General features: G+C 45.6%; 1 protein-coding gene across 2 annotated transcripts in view; it reads right to left on the minus strand.

Moving 5' to 3' along the window:
* Nucleotides 1–527: 527 nt before the first annotated feature.
* Nucleotides 528–24,701, minus strand: part of SMYD1 (SET and MYND domain containing 1) — a 27,210-nt gene continuing 3,036 nt past the window's right edge. Inside the window, exons 2-10 of one of the 2 annotated variants that reach the window (XM_026846914.1) lie at nucleotides 16,804–16,980; nucleotides 15,896–16,109; nucleotides 14,066–14,196; nucleotides 12,070–12,108; nucleotides 8,981–9,173; nucleotides 5,523–5,615; nucleotides 4,180–4,343; nucleotides 2,582–2,750; nucleotides 528–1,101 (exon numbers count right to left, since the gene is read on the minus strand). In XM_026846914.1, the coding sequence (XP_026702715.1) occupies nucleotides 943–1,101; nucleotides 2,582–2,750; nucleotides 4,180–4,343; nucleotides 5,523–5,615; nucleotides 8,981–9,173; nucleotides 12,070–12,108; nucleotides 14,066–14,196; nucleotides 15,896–16,109; nucleotides 16,804–16,980 (1,339 nt within the window). In that variant the 3' untranslated portion in view covers nucleotides 528–942. The remainder of the gene's footprint in view (nucleotides 1,102–2,581; nucleotides 2,751–4,179; nucleotides 4,344–5,522; nucleotides 5,616–8,980; nucleotides 9,174–12,069; nucleotides 12,109–14,065; nucleotides 14,197–15,895; nucleotides 16,110–16,803; nucleotides 16,981–24,701) is intronic. The other variant, XM_026846915.1, reaches the window with a different exon arrangement.

Consider the following 24,701-nt stretch of genomic DNA (forward strand, 5'->3'; position numbering starts at 1 on the left):
TTCCTTAGCTCTGTTGGCTGTCCTCTGGCAGCTGATCCATGGAATATCCTTTTTTTTTTTTTTTCTCAGATTTTGATTAAGCACCTGTCTAAGCTGAAAGGCGGGTGCTGAAAGGCATCAAAGCCCCCAACTCACCCTGAAGGTGAGCAAAGGTGGATCCCCCTCCCTGGAAGCTGATTGTTCAGTTAGAGCAATTCACCCAGCCAGGGCACCACAGCAGTGCAATAGACTCATCTCATGTCCATCTGCTGCCATCACTACAGGCATTTTCTGATTTTTAACTACGGAGACTAATTTACCCTAATTAATTTATCCTGAAGTAGGAATTCCACTTAGTCTTGCTTGCAAAGTGCCCACAGTTTGATGTTGCACTCATGTCAGCTGCAGAATCATTTTTCAGCAGATTTTCATCAGAAAAACACCACTTTACACAAAACACCATCTGTGGCTCTTACTCAGTTTGCACTCAGTGCTCACAGGCATACATAACACTTATTGGAACCATCTTCCCACTTTTACCATCCCTTGATCAACCACCCATGAACATCACTGGAAAGAAATGATGTAATCACAAGGAAGTGATGGGAAAAAAAAACACTTTGGAAAGAATCGATTAAAATTTAACCAAGGACTTCAGGATCAGGACTTGTATAGAGAGAAATAGGTTTCCAGTAAGGATGTAAATAATTTTGTAACAGGTTTTTTTGATTCAATTTTTAATGCTGGTGGTAGAAAAAAGATGTTGCTTCTGCCAAGATCTCTTCTGCTTTGAGCCCTCAGAAGATTTCTCAGGACTCCCCCCCAGCAGGTCCATGCTGTCAGACTGATGCCACTGGAAACAATCCTTGTGGATATATCACATTCCTATATCTCATTCTCAATGTTTGGAGGTGCCACAGGTGATGTTATCCCACAGGCATGCATTTGTGCCAAGCTTGGGATTTATTCTTTCTTGTGGAAGAGGCTTGGTGAGGTCTCATTGCTGGGTTCAGGCATGACTTGAATCTTTTGGTTTTTGAGGGCAGCTTCCCTCATCTTGTAATACATGAACTCATTCTGCTGGAACATGCGCAGCTCCATCTCCGTCTGGACACGCATGACCTGAGGGACATAACAGGTTATAAAACCTGTGACACAGGGGATCTCGAAGCAAGTGAATAACACACTGCCTAAAAATGGGGACCATCCTTCAGGGATGTCCTAGGCCAGATAATGACTGATGCACCTCACTCTAGGTGTCCCAGAAGCAGGACCAAAGCTGATTGGACACAGTTATCTGGCTACTTTCTCAGACCTGGTTGCTTGTGTACCGTGAAGATGAAGAAGGCATAAGCCCTTCCTTCACCCAGCAATTCCACAGGCTGCTGGGAAGCCTCACTCTCCCAAACCTGATGCAGTACCTAGAGACAATGCTGTGCAGAGCTACAAAGGAGTGCATTTCCCATCCACGCCCTGTGCTCGACCCCTGATGTGACCCATCACCGGCGTGGGGGTCACTCCTGTAGGAGGAGGCAGCGGAGGAGGAGGATGCTCAGTCCCTCTTTGACCACATCATAATTGCACTCCTTGCATTCCAGGATTCCAGGATGAGCAGAATAATTCTTAGTGCTGCATTATAGCAGAGACTCAGGAGGGATTTTAGGAAATCTTTTCACACCTGTCTGTGAGTTTATTCAATCCTTGGTTTAGGAGCACAGACAGAAGCATGTGCTATATATCCCCTATTTTCCTCCTAAAGTAAGTGGGAAAGGAAATAAAGAAATGGAGGTGGAGTCTAGCCCTCTGCTATATATAGGGAAACAGTCAACAGACAAGTTGGCTTTAGGTACTACTCATTTTTCTCATGATACAAAATGGCACTAATAAAAGTTACAGCTCTGCTATATCAGGGACAAAAACATCAATAAAGGATTTCAGTTGGGATCATGTAATTTTTCTAGCTAATAAAGGAGAATGCTGTAAAGCCAAGAGGTCACATCAGGTGAGTTAGATGCTAAAGTAATTACAGATCCCCCGCTACAACTGTAAAGGGTTCATCATAAGTGAGCACATGTCATTCCCTGGGATCTGCAGCTCTTGACTCTAAGCTAGGACACAGACCTATCAGTCATTTGAGAAAAAAAACGCACTGCAGCTAGGGCTGGGGAATGGTAAATAAAGAAGAATGAACACTGATAAAGAAAATCAGTTGGTAAATTGGGAACATCAATGATACATAATTTGATATAGTCAAGTCATAATGCCATCCATCCAAGAGCCGCAAAATCAGCCTGTTTGAAGAATGGGAGGCTCTGTCCTTGAGCATAGCACTTTCAGAGAAGATTCTTTGGGGCTCAGTAGCTATTTTTAATGTCTGTCCTGGTGCAAGATAAAAGCTATTTTTCAGGGATGCAAATTTCCCATAGGAAGGGACATGCATTTCTCAGCAGACTGTAACATCATGTAGAGAAAACCACAGCACTAGTAAGAAGCAGTCAATACTTGATACAACTCTCAGTTCTTAACACACGGGTTGTTTCCACCACTTGAACACAATTTTGCACTGATGGACAACAGAGACAACACAGGAGATGACACCTACCTCCAGGTCTTTGGTAATAGGGTGGGAAGGTCCATGGGTTATCAGGAGAATGGCATAGGCTTTACAGATCAAGCCATGTCCGGCTTCAATGAGACCAGCATGCCAGTGAGTCACTCCTGCCCGCATCACAGCCATCCCCAGCTGTGCATTGTTGGGATGGTATATTTTCCTGGAAAACATTGAGTAATTTTAGTTCAGGAAAGATCTGGGTTCACAAAAATGTTTGTCAGTGACATGATACATTTGCCAAAGAACAGACTGTTTACTCAACTGAAGGGCCTATTGCATTCAGTGCCACTGAAATGTGCAGCCCTGCTTAGAAAGGGGCAGGTGCAATTTACATGAGGACATGAGTTATACGAGGACATGAGCTGTTGTGAAAGAGGATGAACAGCCTGTGAACAGGAAAAGTTGGATATCTGGGTTGGAGCACACCAAGCTCTGTCATTCCACATTATTTTGGCTCAAACAAAACCCAGCTCTGACCCTACAGCCCAGATGGCACTAACTTAATGCTTAATGCAGTGCCTAAACTGAGAATGCAACACACACCAGCTTTCCCTTCAAAGTGGGCAGAGAAATAGGTGGTTCTCAAAACTCCAGAAATGTTCATCTCGCCCTCTGGAGATGTGTCCCTGCCTCTAGGAACTGTCAGATCACTCCCCTACAGCCAGTACCTGAGGTCTTAAAGCAAGGAAGGACATTACTGCAGTCCTCAGTCTGGACTGAAAAACTGAGAAACAGGGAGGGGAAGAAATTTCCTTTGTGTCCTTCAATTAGATCAGTGCCAGGGCTGGGACATGAAGTGGCTTGTTAAGCCTGCAAGACAGGGAGGGGACTCCATCACCCCTCAAAAAAGAACAAAATATCACAGGTCTTTTGTGGTAGAACTGACCAAAAAGGCAAGTAATGGGTATGATAGGATCTCAGCAGAAGGGTGAATGAGATGACAAAATGGGCTTTTCTCTCTTCTCTATGGTTTCCATTACTTTATGTTTTCTTGTTATTTAATACTCATCAGTCCTGTAGTAAAACCTCAGTAGTAATAAAATACATCCTTTTTACTGATGTACGGATTTGCTGTAGAACTATGTGAACTAAGCCTGAATTTCTTTATTCTCACTGGGCTTTGACCACAGAACTTGTGTATACTAATTAGCCAAGACAAAAAACATGTATTATTCAAGAGCAAAGGGATATCTTGAGTGACACCATTTCTCTTGTCTCTGTAACCTCTTCTTCCTGCGGGGTGCAGGGGAGTAGACCATCTACTGCAGTGACAGCCTCTCTGTCCTGTACTTAGACTCTCTGTCTTGCTACCAGGACAGTCCTGAGATGCTTTTGAGACAAAAAAAAAAAAAAGTAATGGCTAATGAAAGATGTACCCAAACCATTTACCAGTCAAAATTTAGAAAATCAAGATGTTTGGGAACCCCTGTGCATTTAAGAAGGGGTTTCTCTTTCTAGTGATACAATCAGATCCTAATCTGAACACCAGTACCACTGCCCTGATGGGAGCAGACTAAGAAAATTATTCCTATAACATACTGCTTAACATTGCATAACAGAGAGCTGCCCAAAACAGGGCACAGACATACAGGTAGCCATCCACCATCCTCTTGGCATAGTCAGCTGCTTCCTCAAACATCTGGAGGTAGGAGAGCACCTCGGAGGCAATGCTGAGGATCCTCAGGAGGTAGATATTTGTGTCCCCCAGCACAGGCTCCTGTTTCTTCAGGCACTCGCGGCACAGCTTCACAACCTGGACCCGGAGGAAGCAAGGAGAGAAAGTCAAGTCAAAGCACCTTTGGCCCCAAAGCTGCCACACCAAAGCCCTGGGGGTTGCATGGTCCATACCAGTCTTAGAGACCAAGCCTCTGTGAAGGTTGGGGAAGATAGGATATGGTTTGATTTGTTGAGAAACATCAGCCTAGCAAAATGATTGGTGCTCAAAGCTTTCTCTCCCAAGGTTACATTCAGAAAACTGGTGAGGAAAAAGTGATGTCTACTATTCAGGAGAAGAAAGACCCCAGGAGGTTTTCAGATATCAAGCACCTACAGGACTCTTGTGCCCCAGCGCCATTCACCCAACCTCCTACAAGCACTTGATGTCATGAATGCTCTTAACAGAGACATGGAGTTGCACTGTCCCATGCCTGTCCATTCAGCTGGGTCACATCTGCACCTAGCCCTTAACCAATGTCCAGATTTTTGCTCTGGAGGGCTTCAGCCTTTTCCCAAAGTAAGGTCAAAGCCCAAGGTTGTTGCTCAACCTGGAGTGTTTTTCTAAAGCTGTTACACTCTGAAGAGAACAATTAAATATTTCCCAGGTCAGCAAAAGAGGAAGAAAGGAAAAAATTACTTGAGATCTTTCATCCTTTGGCCATGTGGGCTGTGCTTCAGGTGGGACATAGGTTTCCCACACCACACACCTATCCTCAGCACCCAACAAATAAGCAACAAGTAGGAGGCCAGGAGGAGAAGAGGAGAACAGCACAGGCAAACGCAGCCCACAGCTTAATGTGGTAAGTCTCCAGACTGTCCTGTCCCTCTCCCAGAATGACTGTCCTTTTTATGAGTTAACTTGGCAGAGCTGACTCCTTACACTGGCCCTGTAACTCATGTTTTTCACCCAGGAGGTCCCTGGTTCAACACCTGTGTCAACTGGAGGGGCTAGAAGCCACCTGAATCTCCTTGTATCATCACTATGAAAGAAATCAGTCTGGGATGTTGTCTCAGACACAGTTGTGGTTTACAGAGGGCAGAAACCAGTGTCAGCTTTCATAATTCGAGCTGCCAAGAGGGCAGGAAGCACATGGGGATATTCAGATTACAGCAATGAGGGGTTGTTTCATCCTTAAATCATTGACGTAGAGAGAGACAAGACTTGCTTTCCCTGTCAGTGTGTATACAGCAAGGGAGAAAAAGTACCAGGACTCACTTCATGGTAAAGTCCCTCCATGCGGGCCTTGTTGATCTTCTCCAGCGTGTCCTTGGAGAACTGTACGACTTCCTTCACCGTCTCTGCAGAGGGCTGGGGACAACGTTAGGAAAACCAGTGAAGAAAATGCACTGCCTGACACATGCTGAAATACCCTGGCTGAAGGGATGCTTGTTCCACAGTCTGGGAACCTAAAGCAGCTCAGGGGGATGCTTTCCACATCGCCCGCTACCTTCCTACCACTGGCTGTGTATCCCACTGTGCCTCTCAGTGCTGCCCAAGGGCTGAAATGGTCCCACTACCCAGTTGAGAGGTGAAGCTCCTGCTGACTTCATCAAGAGTGTTGTTCATCAGGACAGTGGCCCTTTTACATCTGGCATGCATAACTGCGTTCCTTGACTCTTCCCCCCAGATCTCTGCTCTGGAAAAGGGACAGAACTGACTGTGCAATGGGAGGTCTCACGAGATGCCAAAGAGGCTGTGAAAGCCACTAGTTGATGTGTATCAGGTGCTCATAGTGCAGCTGCTTGAGAGAAACGAGACTCCTGAATGAGAGATGGGTGGACTAAGGATAAGAAAGATCACTAAATTTTAGCCACTCTTAGAAATTCTGTCATCAGGTCCAAACACTGTAAGACAGTTGACCTCAGATTTAAGCTGCATCCAGAGGGTGAAATGTGTTTTCCCACACACCTCAAAGAAGTTTGGATTTCACCATGTGTTTGAAGACAATCCTGATTGATTCTTTGGTTCTAAGACATGATGCACATCTAGGCATACCTGGCAAAACACTAACCAGCTCATAATTAGCTGCCTTCACTTTCTTCATTTAATGCTGAAATATAACATTATGATATCCAGCACCATCATTCATTCTCTGCTTTTCTGAGCCTCTCAAATATGCATTTTCAAACTATTCTAGCTATTGTGACCTTCCTTTTTGTAAATGGGAAATCTGAAATCATCCCACAATCAAGTGACTCCAGGAGTTTGCAGAAAGAGCCTGGTCTGGAGACACACACTAGAGCCAGAGCACAGGCATGTGCTCAGCAGCCAGGAAGGACCTCTGGGTGTAGATCACAAGCAAAGACACAATTTTGCAACGAAGAACACAAAAATTTGGAGTCAGGACCATAGGACTGTCCCGTTGTCTTTTTCCCACATCTGACCAATCAGATTTTTGAGGAATCAGTGAAATTCAGCTAGTTGGGAAAAGCTCTTTAGAGTTGAGTATGGAAGGAAAACCAGTAGCTTTGCAGAGCCATATACCCCATCTATTTATGGATACATATGTATGTGTAGTCATATATTATTCTATATTATTAGACTGAAGCTATCATAGCTAATCAGATTTTGGCAGCTGTTTGAGCAGCACACAGGGTTTCCTAGCGCGCAGAGCACATTCAAAGTCAATTTTAACATCATGTCGCTATGCTGTCTGAGTAAAGACTCCCAGAATAGACACTTTAAACAGCACTTCCACAGTGGCTTTGTCTAATAAAAATCCTCTCTTGCATTTACTAGACCCTAAGGCTGTTGCCATTACAAACAATGGGAACTTTGCTACTATTTGGAAGGGGTGAAGGACTGGAGGTCAGAGCGGCTGTTGAGGATGTAAGCTGTCAATCTTGCATATATTCATAGCACTTTTTCCATGCAGCTGTGAGTGTTGCTGCTCTCAGGCAAGTGAGCCTGAATTCAGAAAATGCGATACAGCCAGCAGCGAGCAGACGTGCTCTGCGGGGTGAGGTCAGTCTGGATACTTATTGTCTGTGGATGGAGTGTATTTTTAAGAGTTGAAATCATGCAGCTTGCATAGTTAGAGGCTTTTTCTACACAAGCACTTCCGATTGTGGAGAATATTTACCCAAAAGTGTACGTCTTCCCACTGCGTGCTGCAGAGCACCTCTAACGCTCATGAAAAGGGGACGGTGCACCTCACTGCTGGGTCAAGGCTTGATAGCAGATGTTGAATGAGAGCTGAGATTTTTTTAATTCCATTCACTGGAGGAGGTGTTTGAAAATACTTTTACAGAAAGTCAGATAAAAATGCTTCTGCATCAGAGGCCTGAGCTCTGGGACAGCTTTACATTAGAAGTGGGGAGTTTCAATAGTCAGGATTAGCTTTAAAATGAAGCTGGATAATTAGTAACAGGATTATATAGCAGGGTCTTTTGCACTAGAGGAGAACTTCACCCATAAAGCAAAGGTCTCCTCTAGTCCCATGTCCTATCTCCCATGGGAGCTCCCTGATATCAGCCTGATACCTTTTCTCTAAATCTTTCTCAAGGAGACTTATACTCTGCAATATCTGACTTTACCTGACTGCCACCTATATGAAAGAATAGACATAGGACTGAGCTTGGCTTTCTGGTAACTGCTGAGCTGGAGGCTGAGGGTTTTGTACTCCTTCCCAGGCAGGTGCAGCTCGCTGTCCTCTCCTGGTGGCAGCCCTAGTCTGAGGTCACAGTTCCTCATCTCACCTTTGTTGTTTGGTCCTGCCCCACATGATCCCCTGAGCTGCACTGGCTGATTCATTACATGACTGCTAAATAGTGCAGATAATACATTAAATTGCCTTTCCTTGCTTTTCTTTGACTTCCTTTATAGAAACCCCCTAAGCTAACACTGCCACAGAGTGCCACAGACAAAAATATGAGCAATTATATCCTTGGGCAGAGGAACCAAAAAGAAACTCTTAGAGCTACCAGCATGCTCATATACTGAAGCTGCTGGACAAGCATCACATCCCACTGTTGACAGAAAGACATAGCCTTACACCTTCCACTGGATGACTTGTGAGACCTCAAAAAAACCCACAGATTACTTAAAAATGAACAGTTAAACATGTTAATTCTTCACAGTCAATCTGCTCACAGCACCCATGCACAAATGTCAAGCGATTGGTACAAACTCCCTGTGACAGACAAGTCAGGGACTGGAAGTTTAGGATTCCCACCTTCCTGGAGCCAATGTGATGGAACATACTTTACAGAGCCTCAGCAGTTACCAGGAACTACCTGCAACACATTTTCCTTTCTGCTGTTCAAAACTTCGATTCCCTTTCAGTTCCTAAAAAAAAATCCACAATCTAAATGCCAGAATTTTTCTCATCTCTAGACCTACTTTTCCCAAATTTTAGCATTCTGCCTGCTGATGGACTTTTAGGTTAAAGTTAAAGGCAACATCTGTGGGCTTTTTAAAATTAAAAACTGCACTTACGTTGCATCATTAGGGATTAAACTGGCCTTGCATGGTGGGCTTGAATTGGTGTTGTGAAATGTTCAGTTCTGTTCTCATTTTTTACATTGGCACTAGGCAGGCTTCTGCCAAAATCTGACTCTGTTCCTATCAAGAGTGTGCCTGGGCTGAGGAACCACAGTCACAGAGACACACAGATGTCTTGGTGGAGGAGATGCAGCTGCTTCTGGCTTCAGACACAGCAGGACAAACCATACCTTGCTTTCCCCCGCCTTTGCTGCCAGCATCAGGTCGTCCTTGATCTGTTTCTTGCAGTGCTCGCAGGTGCAGTCGAAGTAATACTGCTTCTTCAGCTGCTTCCGCCGCTCCTCGCTCACGTTGAGGAAATCCACGTAGGAAACAGTCAGTTCATCCCCTGGAGAAATCTTGCTCAGTGCCCGCAGTTCGATCCTGAGTGCAAAGGAGACAAGATGTGGACTTAGAGATGCAGCAGAAGCAAAGGTGAAGCCATAGAGCCATCAGGGACAAATCCTGTGACCTGCCCCCACCTTGCAGAGGTGAGCCCCTGCCCTAAGGTACTTCAGGAAGGTAATGCAGAGCTGGGCAGCAGTCTGGTTAACTGAATACAGAGTAAAAAAGGGTCACACCAGTTTTTCCTTCCTCTCTGCAAGTCCGTGGCAGGGATGCATAAGGGTCCAAGCTATACACAGATTATGGCCTGATTACTTTATTCGGATGGGGTCTGAACTTAGACATAAGCTTTTATTATGTTGCAGGAGATCTCGCCAGAAGAAAACCCTGAGATTAGAAATATCCAACAAGCTTTGCAAAATGCTGAGTTTGGACTTTGGGTCTTTCTTTAAGTACTGCTTTGCATGTTCCCCACACATTCCTGGCTAGACTCCCAGATCCCAAGCTGTGCTGCTTTCAGTATCATTTTCACTCCAAAAAGTTAAGACAAATTCCCTCTTGGTTCTGGGTAAGAGATGCCCTCATCCCATTCATGCATCTCTACATAAAGGCTTAGCAACAATTCTCTGGGAATAGTCTATTTTTTAATAGCTCATTTGATCTGACGCCTATTGCTAATATAAACCACAATTCAATTGCCAGTCTGTTACCAAACCAAAATCCACAGCAAGCCCTTGATGACAGGCTTTTGGAAAACCAGACCTTTGCACCTGCCTCCCTCTCATGTCTTTCCCTGCAAAAGGTCTTAATGCAGACACTCAAAACTATTCCCTTGCTGTTTCACTCTACACACTTAATCTCCCAGTTACTCTGGACCATCTCTCAGTTGCAGGGACTGGACAGGCACAACTGGTTGAAGAATTTGGCCAGAGTGGGAAAAAGCTCCATCAAATACCAAATGCAAGGTGGTTCTTCTATATCCATCTATTCCCCCATCTACTAGTGACTCTACCCACGGTTAGAAATAATTGACTGCACTTGACCTTAGGCTGACCTTAGGCTCTCCACTCAGATCAGTCAGTTGGTTAAACACATTTCTGCAGGTAGGCATACTTACTGGTTATCAAATGAGCATTCCCATGGTCTGAGCTCCCACCCTATCGTCACACTACCGTGTGGCGCGTCAGTTCTGGGACTCCCTCACCGTGGGCAGCGTGCCTTGATCATCCTCCTGCCGAGCTGAACAGCACATCTGATGTACACACTTGCTGCAAGGTGGACCTGGGGGGGATCTGCTGGCTCCCACCTGAACATGAGTGGCTTTAGATGGGACTCAGTGAGGGTCTCACCAAAGGCACAGCTGGCATAGGACCCAAAGGTCTCACCAGGTGCATTAAAAATAAGTCTTCTGCGGAGGACATGACTTTTTCTGTGTGATCATATTTCTGCAAAGGGATTGTAATTCCCTTGTAATTCCTGTCACAAACTGCCAGCACTAAGGACGTAACTCTGAGCCTTTGAACTGTGCTAAAGCTGCTCTGAAAACTACTCTCCGAGGCTGGTCTTGACCTCCTCTGGGTGTTAGATCATATCAACAGCATATTTCATACAAAATTTTTCACTAAACATGCCATCATAACGAAGGGCAGCTATTAGTTATGTTGCAACCACCAGAAAATGCCAGCCAGAGAAAGGTGCAACCTGCTACTCCAGGAGAAAGTGCATGAAAAAGAGCAATTCCCATCAGAAAGGTTTACAGATATAAACATTCCTGTTCACACTTAACGGGATCCTCATTAAAGTGAGTCATGCAACCAGAGAAGCAAAATCAAGCCTCTGACTTTTATGATGCCCCTGATAGCCTAAACACCATAGGTATATTTTAAGCAGCCATCCCTTGTGTGGAGGGGATTTATAGCATTTGGGATAAGCCTGGAAACGCATGGCATATTTTAAATGCTATAGTTAAAGAGACACTCTCAGCCGAGAGCACCCCACCGAGCTTGTCCCATGCTCTTTCCCCAGTGTCTGCCCCGAGCACCAAGGACCTTGAAAGATGCAGGCACAGCAAATGCCTGATAGTTCAAAACTCAAAATTGCCCCAAAATAGCAACTCTAATCAGAATCTAATCATTTAGCCCTTTTTATGGTCCTATCTATAATGCACCAAGTAAGCGTCAATGGTGAAGAAGAGCACTTCAAAAGTATTTCCTGTCTTATTTGAGGAAATTGAGTGTTTGCTAGAAATTAGAGTTTAAAGACAACAGTGTCCCTTTAACAGGACCAACTATAATACATCAAGTGCAATGAGCTAAGCATTTTTTTTTTGCATATATTTTTGTGATTTCTTTAGTTTGGACCAGGTAACAGTGGCATCATTAAAAGGTAAAACATTAATCATGTATTACAATAAAAAAGGATGAAACCTACATCTCACAGTGTTGCTACTGTAGTTAACACATTCAACGAACACTGTTGCAGAAGAAACGTGGACTATTTAGTATGTCAGTAATGCAATCATTTCTCATCTCCTAATACGCAAGGTTTTATTTTGGGCTGCACAAGATTAGCAAGACCTTGTTCTGACTTTCATGCTCTTGCTGTAGTCAGGGGAGGAGAAATGAGAAGTGGAGAGGGGAAATACTGACAGGGAGGAAGACAAGGGAGAGGGTGGGAAGGCAGAGAGGGAATTTGCTGTGGGGGAGACAGTCACAGTATTACCATCACCACTATCATTTTAATTTACTACAAAATGCAGAGTTAGGTAAAGTTTGGGTTTAGTGGGGCTTTACATGGGGGAGAAGTTCAGAAAACAGGGAAAGTGACATTTTCTACAAACAGAGGGAGCCCCTTGGGCTGTTTGCAGCTTTTCCATTAACGGGGCATGAGGGGTATAGGGCAAGGAGGGAGGATGATGCTTTCAAGACCGACCCACCTCATCTGTGTGTGGAACATTGACCTTACAGCCTCATGACTGAAAGACAAAACAAACATCTACAGTTTACACAGGTACAAGTATAACAACAAAAAAAAAATGGGTACATGGTGTAGGGCATCGGGTCATCATCCTGACAGGAGACAAGGGGGCTGCCTGTGCCTGGCTCAGGCCCTCAGTTTCACTGCATGAGAGCTTTGCTTTTGCTATGCAGCTGCCATAACTGAACTTCCCATCACTGGGCCATGGAGAACTGCCCTGGCACTGTGATTTTAGGAGTGGTCTTGGCCAGGGGGTGTGCAAAACCGGCTTCTGACCTTTGGCAGGTACAAGAGGGCTAGTTCTGTGTGTGATTCTCCTGCACAGAAATGTATCATCAGCCATGATGCTCTCTACCACACAGCTTGAAATGGAAATTAGACTGGGATATCAGCAACAAGGACTATGTTCTGTGTGATTTTAGTGGGTCCTCAAGTCTGGTATTGTGCCTTGAGCACTGATAGAGAGCTCAGTTTCCACAGCAGGGGCTTATCATCAGGTTTCCACAGAAAGACAAGAAACCTTCATAATTTACCCAGCCAATAAGCAGATGGTCAAGTTTAAAGTCAGTAACAGGATATATGTGGGAGCTTCGAGAAGCTGCCAGGAAAACAAAATACCATTCCTCTACTTCCCACCCAGAAACTCAGACTTCAGGGTTGCTATCACTGCTAGTTACCTCCTCCACTTCCCAGGCTGGCTGGAGAGGCTCTCCATCATCCCACTATGGATCTGATCCAGGGCAATTAACTATCAGAGCATGGACTCCAAACTGACTGGATCAGACACTATTTCCCACCAAGGTAATCATACTAATGCAGTTTTGTTTTCTCTTTGCTCATTTACCATCTGCTTGATAAACGCTGATATAGTTTTATCAGGTAAAACCAGCAGTGATAACTGGAGTGCACAAGCAATGTGTTAGTTAAAGAAGAAAGGCTGGGGGGTTAACTTAAGAGGACTAAAATTTGGTGAACATGGGAATTTGTAAAATATGAGTGGAAAAATTGGATGAAATACTGTGGCTGTGCAGTTTTTGGCAAGCAGTTTCCCACAGATGATGTCTTGCACACGATGCAACTTGCTGGATCAGCAGCAGTTTATACCTGTTATGGCCTGGAGGCTGGGAAGGGCAGAGCACCCTCCCGCAGGCTGCCTGGAGCACTGAGAGCAGCAGCCTCCACTCCCAGCTCTGTTGAAATGTTCTTGTATTTCCCACTTAATCTTTTTCCATCTCACATGTCTCGCAGAAGTTTTCTTACAGGACTTGGGTGAGAATGGGGAATGCTCAGCAGCTTGGGGCATCCGGCACTCTCAAGTGACTGGGTTTGCAGGTAACAGTCACAATTGTCATTAAGATCTCATTGCTAAAGAGTTAATCAGTAATTAACAGAGACTATATACTCTCACAAAGATGAGGGTTCTGTTATGAATTGTTATAAACACATAAGCAGATAGTGATACACCGCTGATTGCAAGCTTTGGTTATGAGAAACTCCTGGACTGTGGACTTGGTATAATCTTTAATGAATAATATTTAATAAATTATTAACCATAATTGTTCCTTAACTATCCATAAATAAAGTCTCAATATTGGGGGTGATCTAGTAGGCAGCTATTTAGTACTTTAAATACCTATTTTCAGTCTGGTTTCAAAACTCACAGAAACCAGGGAAAAATTCTTTGCTGGTTCACTGGATCTGGGGTCAAACCTTGTGTATTTGTTTAGTGCATCAGACAATAACTTTAAAAATAACAATAATGAGAGAGAAAACAGTTCCTCTTTAGAAAGAAAATTCTGGGGGTTTTGGTTTTTTTTTTTTTTCTGAGCTAGAGAAGGAAACAAGAATGATTAGATTTTCTGGGGCAGGGATCTGACACTGTGGGGTTAGCAGAGTCTGCTGAGGTGCGTCTTAGGATGCATCCCTGCTGCACCTGAGGAAAGAAATCCACTCACTTGCCGTTGTTGAAGATGACGGTACAGTTGGGCCAGCAGTCATGGTTGGCCTGGCAGAGATTGGGGAAGATTCCCACACCAACAGCCTGCAGTCCTCGTTGGTCACTGAGGGTAAAGCCATTGCAGTTGATCTAGTCCCAAAACATAGGCAAGAAGAAGCATTAAAGGAGAAAAATCTGAATTCAGCTACATTCAGGATTTCTCAATTCCTGCTGATGCTTTAGAAGAGGTATATCTCCAGCATCCCATGTCCAAACTTTAAGGAGGAAGGAGTGCCTACAAGATCATGGCAGAAGGTAGTTGTAGAAACAACATCTTTAGTTGGGATAAAATATCAGAAGATAAGCAATGTAGGATTTATGTAGCTGGACCAACTCAGAGCAGAGCTGAGTAAATGCCTCAGAGTATTTGCTGTTAATATCTATTTTGGATGTCTAAGATAGATTTGGGTTGACCATGCATTGGTTTCCTTATATTCACTTCATGCAAATAATTCAGAAAAAGGTCACAGGAAAATGAATTTGAGGCAATTCAAGCAGAGCATTGGCAAAAAGCAAAGTTCACGCTTATTAAAACAGGTATCAGTTAGAAATTAACCTTGAGAGCTACATTCAACCTGGTCATGTTTGCTGGGTGGCCCATAGAGATTATAAAAACCAATTACTGCTGTTTGTTATGAGTCCCAGACGATTTTCAGAATTACTACTTTTGGGTGACATATAGGCCAAGAATAAATTATTATACTTTTCTATATGGTACATTATTATCACATATGAACAGAATAGTTTTCAGTTGCAAACATAAACAAAGGAAGTATTTGCAAAGAGAAAATACAATAGGATATACCAAATGAAATAACTAACTCAGCTGCTTATTATTTTACTCTGTTAATAGTTTTATTTCCTTTCTTAACGGATTCTGTACTTTATCTGCACTTCTTTATTTCTGCATGGACAAGTTATGTCAGTCACTAGCACATAGTTCTCCCTGCACCCAGTGGACTGAATTTTGTTTTCAGGGTGGGTACCAAAGGATGCTGTGTCCCCTCCCTGTGCTAGGGCTGGCAAAGCCAACTCCTCCAGCACACCAGCCATGGGCAGAGGTGCGAGCAGAGCGTGTGTCTTAGCTCAGCTCACCCTGGCCCCTTGGGCAGTGCTGCTAGCTGAGGGGATAGTGCAGCCCAGGATACACCAACTTGTGCCGGGGCTGGGGGCAGAGCAGCTCAGCCGGAACTGGCTTCTGAGAATTTCCCTCTCTGCTACACTGAGAATAGAAATTCATAACAAGTTAGTAATGGATATTATTAAATCTATTTAGTATATTTTACCTATTTTTATTATATATACATGTATTTATAATGCACATGTAAAAATCCAATGCACACAATATGTAATGGACATTAATGTACATATTAAACCAGATCTGCTCTATTCAAATATATTCTAAGTATATTTACTAAAACTATATTTAAATAGATTTTCTCAGCTCTCCCAGGTACAGAGAGATGCCCAGTGGGACTTGTGATGACAATGCATCACCTATGGTTGAGTGCACCACTTGCCTACATGTTTAGACAGATAAAATGTCTCAGACCTTGCCCTTGCCATGCCTCAGTTTTCTAGTGTCAGTGCAGAAGTGATGAAGATGGGGAATGGGCAGTATTCAAACTGCCTGCAGCTAATGTCAGTCTTGGCTATCCCAACTGCTATGGCTTCTTAAAGGCAAGAGAGGGATGAACTTGGGCATCTACAACACAGGCTGGTTGGAGATGTTCTTCAGGAAGGGCATTAAAATCAGCCCCCTGTTTGCAACCCCACCCCTCCAACGTACCACTCCGAATATGTGGGAGATGAATTGCATGCCAAACTGCTGGCTCTGGGGTGGCCAAAACTCGAGGAAGCTCTCCATGTCGGCACGGAGCTCCTTCTTCTCCTCCTCGCTAAAGCTGTCCACATGGTTCTGCAGGTCATCGATGGAGACCAGGCAGCCCTCTGCCAGCCCACTGCCTTCCCTTTCTATCTTCCACATGATGCGGGCAGCCAGCCTGGACAGGACAGGAGAGAGCCCCAGGCATTAGCACCACTGCCACTCAGTGCAAGGAGAGGGACCGAAGGACCACTAAAATTAATTTCATGGGTGGGAAATTGTGTGCAGACAGACAGACTGAACCAGGCTCAGCATTGGATGGCAGATGGCTGGTCACCATCCAGGGGCTTTTGAAGGAAATGGAGATATAGGGTTTTGCCCAGGCATCTATGTTCTCATCTGCAAAAGTGCTACAGAGCACCAGGTCCCCAGCCTTCCATGATGTCTCTCACTTCCTTGAGGATTCCTCTCATTTTCTTATGATAGAGCCAAGATGTGAACACAGATCAATGTATCCTGCGGAAAACTGGGGGACAGCCCATCTCCTCTTGCACTTTTCTACCTACTCCCCACTTTCCCACACCTCCTAAACCACTCCGGGCAGGTTTGCCTCACCATGTTCAGCTGCAGTAGAGTTTTTGGGGCCCAGCACCAGAAGAAATGCAGAAGCACAACCCCCCTCACACCATAGATGCTCCTCCAGGTCCCCATCCTCTCAGCTCAGGGATGCTCCTGGCCTTCCCCAAACCATCTCCCACATGTACCCCGCTCAGATCAGGCCACCTGGCTCTTCCTCACCACCCTCCGGAGGGATGCCCTGTCCTCTCCCACTGCCCCAGGCTGCTGGCTCAGCCCCTGGGGCCAGCTCTCACCTGATGTTTTCGGTGGGTGCCTTGCCGTGCTTCTTGATGGCAGAGCACTCATTTTTGTGGTTCAGCCAAGCTGCCCTCTGGCAGGTCCGGTCGCAGTAGTAGGCAAACTTGCACTGGCCGCAGCGGTGGAGTCTCTCCTGCCGTTTGAAGCACGTGTGACAGATGACGTGTGTCAGGCTGGAAAGACAGAAGGACCTGTTGGCTGGTACCTCAGTGAAGGGCCAGCTCCACCCAGTGAGAGTCGTGCCAGCTTTGCATCCCTGGCCTCCCCACAGCAACTAAAGGCAGACGCTTCAAGATTTTTTGGGAGGATTAAGAAGCATCCCACCCAGCTTAATCCTTGAGTGTTTGCCCAGTGCTGTTGCTTTTCTGTCTGGCTACATCAAAAAGACAAATATTTTGTTTAAAGGAGGACAGCAATAAAGCATTCCCCAGCTCTCAGCCCTCTGTCTGCAGCTCATCTGCTCTTCCTCAGCACCGCTGCTGTTAAGAGGATTTTCAGTTTGTTTTAATAACAAAAAGTCTGGCCCATGCTGAAGCACCAGCCACCCATCTGCTGAGCAGAAAGCAGACGCCTAATGAGTCTGTGAGCACAAAGAATGTGAAGACAAAGAGCCAGCCTCAGAGCTTCACTTGTTTGCAAAGCCTCTGAATTTGGTTGAAGAGAACCCTCCCCACCCCAAGCACTATTCCTGGGTCCCATATGGACCAGGTCACAAAACGGAGCAGTAGCCACCACCATGCCCAAGAGACTTAGGAGAACATTGCATGAGAGACACCAAACAGGAGCATGGCTCTGAGCAGTCCTAACTGCTCTCCTGAGCTTTCCTTAGGCACAGGCACACTGTGGGGATAAAAATACACATCAGAAATGCTCTGCTAGTGAGCAGACCAGAGGTGTATCACAATGATGAAGACTGATAGATCGAAGTGGTTGCATAGGGAAATCCTGGGTGCATGCTGCTTGAAACCAAGATATGTTTCCATGGATTAAAACTTCTTTTTGTCACCAGGCCAAAGGTGTAGCTGTACTGGAGGTGCTGCACTTGACAATTGTGGCATTGTGTTGGAAGCCAACAGAACAGCCTCCTCCAAGGTAGATCTCACCATAGAGTGTTTTATGTCTTCTAATCCTTCCTTCGGTTGTGGCACATGTCTCCTGGCTGTCCATCATCAGGACACAGCACAGAGACCCAGGTTGGGTGGGTTTGGGGTTCTCCTGGTCCAGATGACTCCAGATAGATGCTCAGCATGGACTAGTAAAGGTCTGAGGGACCAGGCCAGGCATGGCTGCTCAGTAGATCCCCAGACATGACTGCCAAGGGACAAGTGGATTTTCAGCTGCTCAGGGATGGACAAGAAACACCAAACAGCTGAAGACAAAGGAAAGATGAACTCTCAAGAGCTCACAGGAGCACTGGCTGGGGTAGAACATGGGGTGGGCTGGTTGCAATGCCAAGTACTTGCACTTATTACCACTGTAAGGTTTTATTAATAAATCCTGGGGATCTTTCATCTTCACAAGGCTGGTACGTTGCTGAGCTGAGAATGTCAACAATTTAGTGCTGGTCAGTGGCGTGGAATATGCTGCCAATGAGGGTGTTGCTAAACATTCAAATAATGAGCACAGTGCCTGGTGTGCAGATGTGCTCAGGGCATGAAGTCCTCCCCATTTAGTTCATCATCAGCTTTAGCACTGTGCTTCTCGGGCCACTTAAAGCTCTGCTGCAGATTTCTCCTCCAAAATCAAAAGCCTGACTTGTCTTTCTCTGGTGCCAGCAGCAGTAAATTCTGTTCACTGGCTATTCCTGCTCCTGGCTCTGCAGTTTAACTGATGTTACTGTGAGGCATGGTCACAGGATAACTGAGAAACACCTTTCAAAAGGAGCAGGTTTCTTCTTTGGGGGGTTCAAAACAGGATTTCCAAGAAGAGTCCTACAATTGTATGTATGTAACTATAACCAAGGGCTGGGCAGGGGAGTATATTAGAGGATACTGATGAAGAAGTCTAACCTGACATCCTCCCTCTGAGAGCGTCCGGGGTCCCAGACCAAGAGGAAACCTCCCCTATGTGCCTGTTTCACATGTCCAGCTGCTTGCTCCTTTGATGGGAAGGAGAGGGAGACACTTTGGTCTCCTGCCCAGACAACTTTGGGACTTTCCCCTTGATGCTAAAGAAGGATTTTCCCTGCCTTATTTGGTGTCCCCAGCTGCCTGATTCTCCAGGCAACTGCCCACTTTATCTTTGCCTCCAGCCAGGCAGAGGTTCTCCTAATTGCAAAACACTCACCAACCACAGAGGCTTCATTACCAAGGGAATATTATCATCACATACAGCCTATACTGGAGAAACTGAGGCACAAGGAAATAAAAAAATTACTGATCAGACCCACAGCCCCAGACTCCCCAGCCCCAAAACTGTCCTGTCTCTCCACTATACAGATAGATAGATAGATAGATAGATAGATAGATAGATAGATAGATAGATAGATAGATATAAAAACATACATATGACATTTATATCTATCACAGTTCATTTAAAATGCACTTTCATTCCTCTGGCAGTATTGTGTGAGCTGCTGACACAATCCACCCTGTGCCTCGGCTCTTGCAGGATTAAGAGAGCCACTGATTTAAAGCAGAGGGCCATTGATTTAAAGCAGAGGACCATTGATTTAAAGCAGGACAACCTGCAGTAGACAAAACTGTGTGAAAATGAGGTTTGGAAAATGCCAGTGAGCAGTGCTGGAGGGAGTCTGACGCAAGGTAAGCACCCGGGATGGGGCAGGGGGGAGCATGTGTCTGGGAAGGGGGATGCAGCCAGCTCCATTAAGTCAAATGAATGAGCTGGGAGCTGGTGAGAAATGCGAGGCTGTACTCTGTCAGCTGTCAGGTCAGGGGGGTAGAGAGGTGCAAGAGAGATTACACTCCTTGTAAGGCAAAGGAGAGCCAGAGAGCTGATAAAACCCGCGTGGGTACATCGTGCTGGGAAGCACAGGGAGGCATCTCATGCAGGGAATGGGGCTTCCTCCTGCTGCCTGTGCTTTGAGAGCAGTCAGAAAAACGCAGTTCAAGAAGTTTGCCTGTAAAGAGGAGTGACAGGTTAGAGAGGAATATGGTGCAGCAAAACCCAAGTCCTCAAATAGAGGCTTGTCTCCCCCCAGTTCTCCCGCTGAGAACAGAAAAATACTGAAATGCTGGCTTCACATTTTGCTGCTTATTGCATAAGGTGTTCAGTTTCCAAAGCAAGCCCAGCTGGTGGAACATACTGCCAGCCCCAGAAATCCCTCATTTTTAGAAGATGCAGAAATGCACAAAAAGAAGTTATACAAGATTTCCCAAGGAGGTGAAGGAAGACTTTATGTGGTATTGAAACTGCAGACACAATTACTCACAGGTAATCAAACTGGTCGGTATAAGAAATACCACGTCTCACAAAATCCTTGTGGGATCCTTCCTGCTCAGAGAGGGTTTAAAAGAAAATTGGATTTATTGATAAGTGTGCATTACCGGGACTGTAGAGGCTTGGGCTCAACTCTTGGTACAGAAAAAAATCAGGAGACACAGGTATTTGAGATCTATTGCCTTAATCTTCAACAAATGTTGCTTCAGCACCGCCTGACCCTGGAAGCACCTAAATCCCCTAGGTGCCTCCAGGCCGCCATGCAAACCCCTTGCTGTCCCAGGGGCACTCAGAGCCAGGCACCCCAAACGGGGATGGTGAAGAGAGGCTCTCCCTTGGCCCCAGGACTGGATCTTATGGCAGGCTCTGATATCCTCTGTCCTGATGTAGATAACACCAAGGACACCAAAGGCTTGCAGCAATCCACAGTCTCCCCTGACATCCCCTCTGCAATGGTTAAGGTCCCCCAAGGACGGGAGCAGCCTGAGGTTAAACCCAAGTCTCTCAGCCTGTGGAAATCCCTGATCTATAAAGCTTTCTCTGTCTGGCCTATAAAGTGTTTATCACAACACAAAATGGCTTCAGGTGGCCCAGATGGAGCTTCCTCTCCCTGTAGAGAGAGCAGCCCATGCCCATGTGGTCAGGATGCTTTCTGGCAAGGCAACCTGAAGGTTTCTGGGGAGACATCTGGCACCTGCCCAGGAGCCCTGAAGGTCTGAACCCTTACAGACTCGGAGATCCGCTCCCCTTGCTTTAACATGGGGACAATTACAACTGCTTTCTATGTACACATGGCCTCTGGGGTGATCTCCAGCCATTCATTCACTGCCATCTTCCACACATAGTGAGAATTTATTTTTTTTTACCCTGCCCAAAAGCAAGATCTTCATTAGCACAGTGATTTCTCCAGCCTATCCAAGCCTTGCCAGGTCAGGGATTTAGGACTGACTTGGAGGGCAGGTGCCACTGACTGACTCATTAAATTACTTTCTTGGGAGTCTCAGGTTTCCTTGGCCTCTCATCCAAGCATCAACTGAGCTGAACTCTCAGGGGCTCATGAGCTCTGATGTTACATAGATGAGACACACAACTACTACTAATCCTGGACATGGCTACAGTCACAAAAGCAATGACTCAATGTGCCAGCCAACAAATGCAAGAGGTGACAGAGCACTATCAACTAAACCATGGCTCCTGCAAGCACGGCTCTCAGTGAAAGCAGAAGAAGCAAATAGCTCTTGTGACTGCTTGGATTGTATTCAGACAGATTAAGATCTGTTGGACCTGCCAGGACAAAGGGCTAAGCACTGCCATAGGAAATATATTAACCTCATCTCTGAGACATGCATAACCCAAACACTGGCCAACCATTTGCCACCCAGCACCCCAGCATCTCATTCACTAACCAGGTCCAGGTAGATGACGTCAGTTGCTCTTCCCTTATCCACCAACACTGTAACCCATTGTAGAAGGCCACCAAATTTGTCAGGCACAATTTGCCCTTAGTGAAGCCATGTTGGCTGCAACCAATCACCTCCCTCCCTATTTTCCATGTGCCTTAGCATACTTTCCAGGAGGATCTGCTCTATGATCTTACTGGGCATAGAGGTGAGACTGACTGGCCTGTAGGTTGACAGAGATATATTAGGCATCTCCATGCCCATAGGAAATGCAAACTCTTTCAGGCTTGAGAGCCAACTGACAGGCCAGAGGAGAAGGTCACATACTGTACATTGAGCCCAGGCACAGTGGGAATGCCATCGTCCTGAAGGTGGCTGTGAGGAAAGGGGTCCTGGGCTCTTCAAAGAGAAAGCAAAGAAGGAGGGAGGGATTAAAACCCAGCATAATCAGAGCACTAGAGTAAGCTTCAGTAAGAGGTAATGCCAACGGGGAATGCACAGGGGCTTGCAAATCAAAAAATGACCCCAACAAAGGCAAATTCCTTGAGAAGGTATATTTACAACCTTGTGCATCTATTTTAGGGCAAACTGGGCCTAACAGTGGTGTTTTATGAGTGCTATTTCAGCTGAGAATGGCAAGGTTGATTCAAACACAGATCAGAGAGTGTGTCTGCACTTTATCCAAACAGCAAAATACCAGAGATCACGCTGAGATCTGCACTCCCTTCCAATCAGTATTCACTGTCTCCCTAACCAGCCTGCTCTAGTTCAAGTAGATGTAATGGACTTGATGCAGGAGTCAATGCCAGGTAACCACTGTGTCAAGTGAAAGGTTACAGAATCATAAAATCATACAATGGTTTGGGTTGGAAGGGACCTTTAAAGGTCATCTAGTCCAACCCCCCTGCAATGAGCAGGGTTAGCCCTGTGACTCATACCCTGGCTTTACAATCTAAGAAACTATGAGGTGGCTGATGTCTATAGGAACCTTCTCCAGCTTCACTTTTGAGTTTTACGCACTTATGGACTAAAAGTCTTTGGCACTGGGTAAGAAACGGCTGCTCAAATGACCATCATTGTGTTGAAGAGTACAAGCCTTCACCAGTTTTAATGACTTCAGAGACCTTTAGGGACCTTTGGGATCCCTGTGACCTTCAGGGGCTTCCAGGGTGGGATGCAGTCTGCATGTCCTCATCTGTATCCTCAGTGTCCAAGTAGAGATTCCATTCAGTGGGGTCTGGGAACCCATCCAGCTCAAAGTTAGGTATCTGAGTTTGCTGCACATTATAATGCTCCATGGATTACAACGAGCACTTAGGGCTGGATTCACTTGTCTGGACATAGGAGCCTTGTGTTATTTTAGGCTCTGCAGGGACACCCATCTGGCCTGAGAGAAGGCCTGATTCACATAAATTCTGGTTTGTACCTGTCAACCCTAAAAAGATTTCTCAGACACCCTGAGGCATCTCAAATGACACTAAACACCTATGACAACTCAATCCCGCCCTTAGCTCTATGCACACACTTATAACAGATCTTAGTTTTGGGTGTCTTAATTTGCAAGCAGAATCCCAAAGCATATTGCTGGACAAGCCATCACACTACTCTGTAGGTTGGTTCAGTTAAATGGATGGGTCCTATTTGCTCAGAGTATTATGGCTGGTTATAGAGTTTTGTCAAAGAAAACACTTCTCCTTTTCCTAGCAAAATAAATTTCTCAACAGCTCCTCAAATTCAGCCTCCTACTGAAAGACAGACATTCATACACTGCAGGTGGTTGACAAGTCTCAGGTCAAAATTGCTTCTGCAATTTCTCACATCAGTGTATCGGGCCTTTGCATCATTTAAGCCCAAAGGGTCCCCACACTTTCTGCCGTGAGTACCTAACACCAGGTGCCAAAATTAGCTGTTCAGGCTCCCTAGATCCCTGTGCAGTCAGGGCAAAGAGGTTTGTTCTGCCAATAGTCTCTCTGAGTATAAAACGTAGGTTTCTGCTCTGCAACAGTCCTGTGGAGGGCCTTCTCACTTAGACACCTGAAGTTATAGCAGGAAATGCAAATTTTTCATTTCATAATTATGTCCTTCACCAGGTCAAAGGATGATCAGCTTTTATGGGGCTTCCCCATTTCTGAATAGTAAGACTTCCCACCTCATGCCTGTTTTGTGCTCAGGCACAAACACAAGCTACTTTCCATCCCGTAGTATGGCCACACCAAGAACACTGTGTTGTGTCTCTGAAGAGCTGCTCTGAAAAAGAAATCTGAAATGTACATCCATACAGAAGCTGGTCTCAACAGCAAAATCACGGGCAGGATTTCAGGGGCTCAGCACCTGCACTGGGACCAGACTTCCCAAAGAACTAAGCTCCTCAAAGGGCTGCAAAGTACAGACCAACTTTTCCAAGTTCAGACAAAGTTTTCCAAGTACTCTGCACTCATGCTTCCATGGTGGTCTTTATACACAGAGAAAGCAGAGAGCTCCGTGAAGAATCTGATCACCTAATTCATAGGACCCAAGCTGAAAAATTAAACCTACCAATCACCAACACTGGAATCCCCTTTCCATATTACTCATATATACAATGCTTTCATCAAGAGATGAAGATGCTCAGTGGAATCAGGATGATGGACTCTGGACTTTGGGTTTCCCAATGCAGGGCAACATCCTTTTTTAATAGTGTAGACTCAACACCAGTTTTAGGACCTATAAATGCTTGTTTGTGGGCGTGGAAAAACGCATGCCTCTTTATTGGACTCTTTATCCATGCAGATGGAACAGCGGCTCTTTCAGGGCAAAACAACCCCCAGCAGCGCTACAGGCTTGGGGAGGAGTGGCTGGAGAGCTGCCAGTCAGAGAGGGACCTGGGGGGTGATTGACAGCTGGCTGAACAGGAGCCAGCAGTGTGCCCAGGGGGCCAAGAATGCCAATGCCATCCTGGCTTGTGTCAGCACTGGCATGGCCAGCAGGGACAGGGAAGGGATCTGAGCCCTGGGCTCGACACTGGTGAGGCCGCCCCTCGATTCCTGGGTTCAGTTTTGGGCCCCTCACCCCAAAAAGGCCATTGAATGACTCGAGCGTGTCCAGAGAAGGGCAAC

Source organism: Athene cunicularia (genome assembly GCF_003259725.1).
Source record: "Athene cunicularia isolate RWA chromosome 4 unlocalized genomic scaffold, athCun1 chr4_part1, whole genome shotgun sequence".
NCBI classification, from domain to species: domain Eukaryota; kingdom Metazoa; phylum Chordata; class Aves; order Strigiformes; family Strigidae; genus Athene; species Athene cunicularia.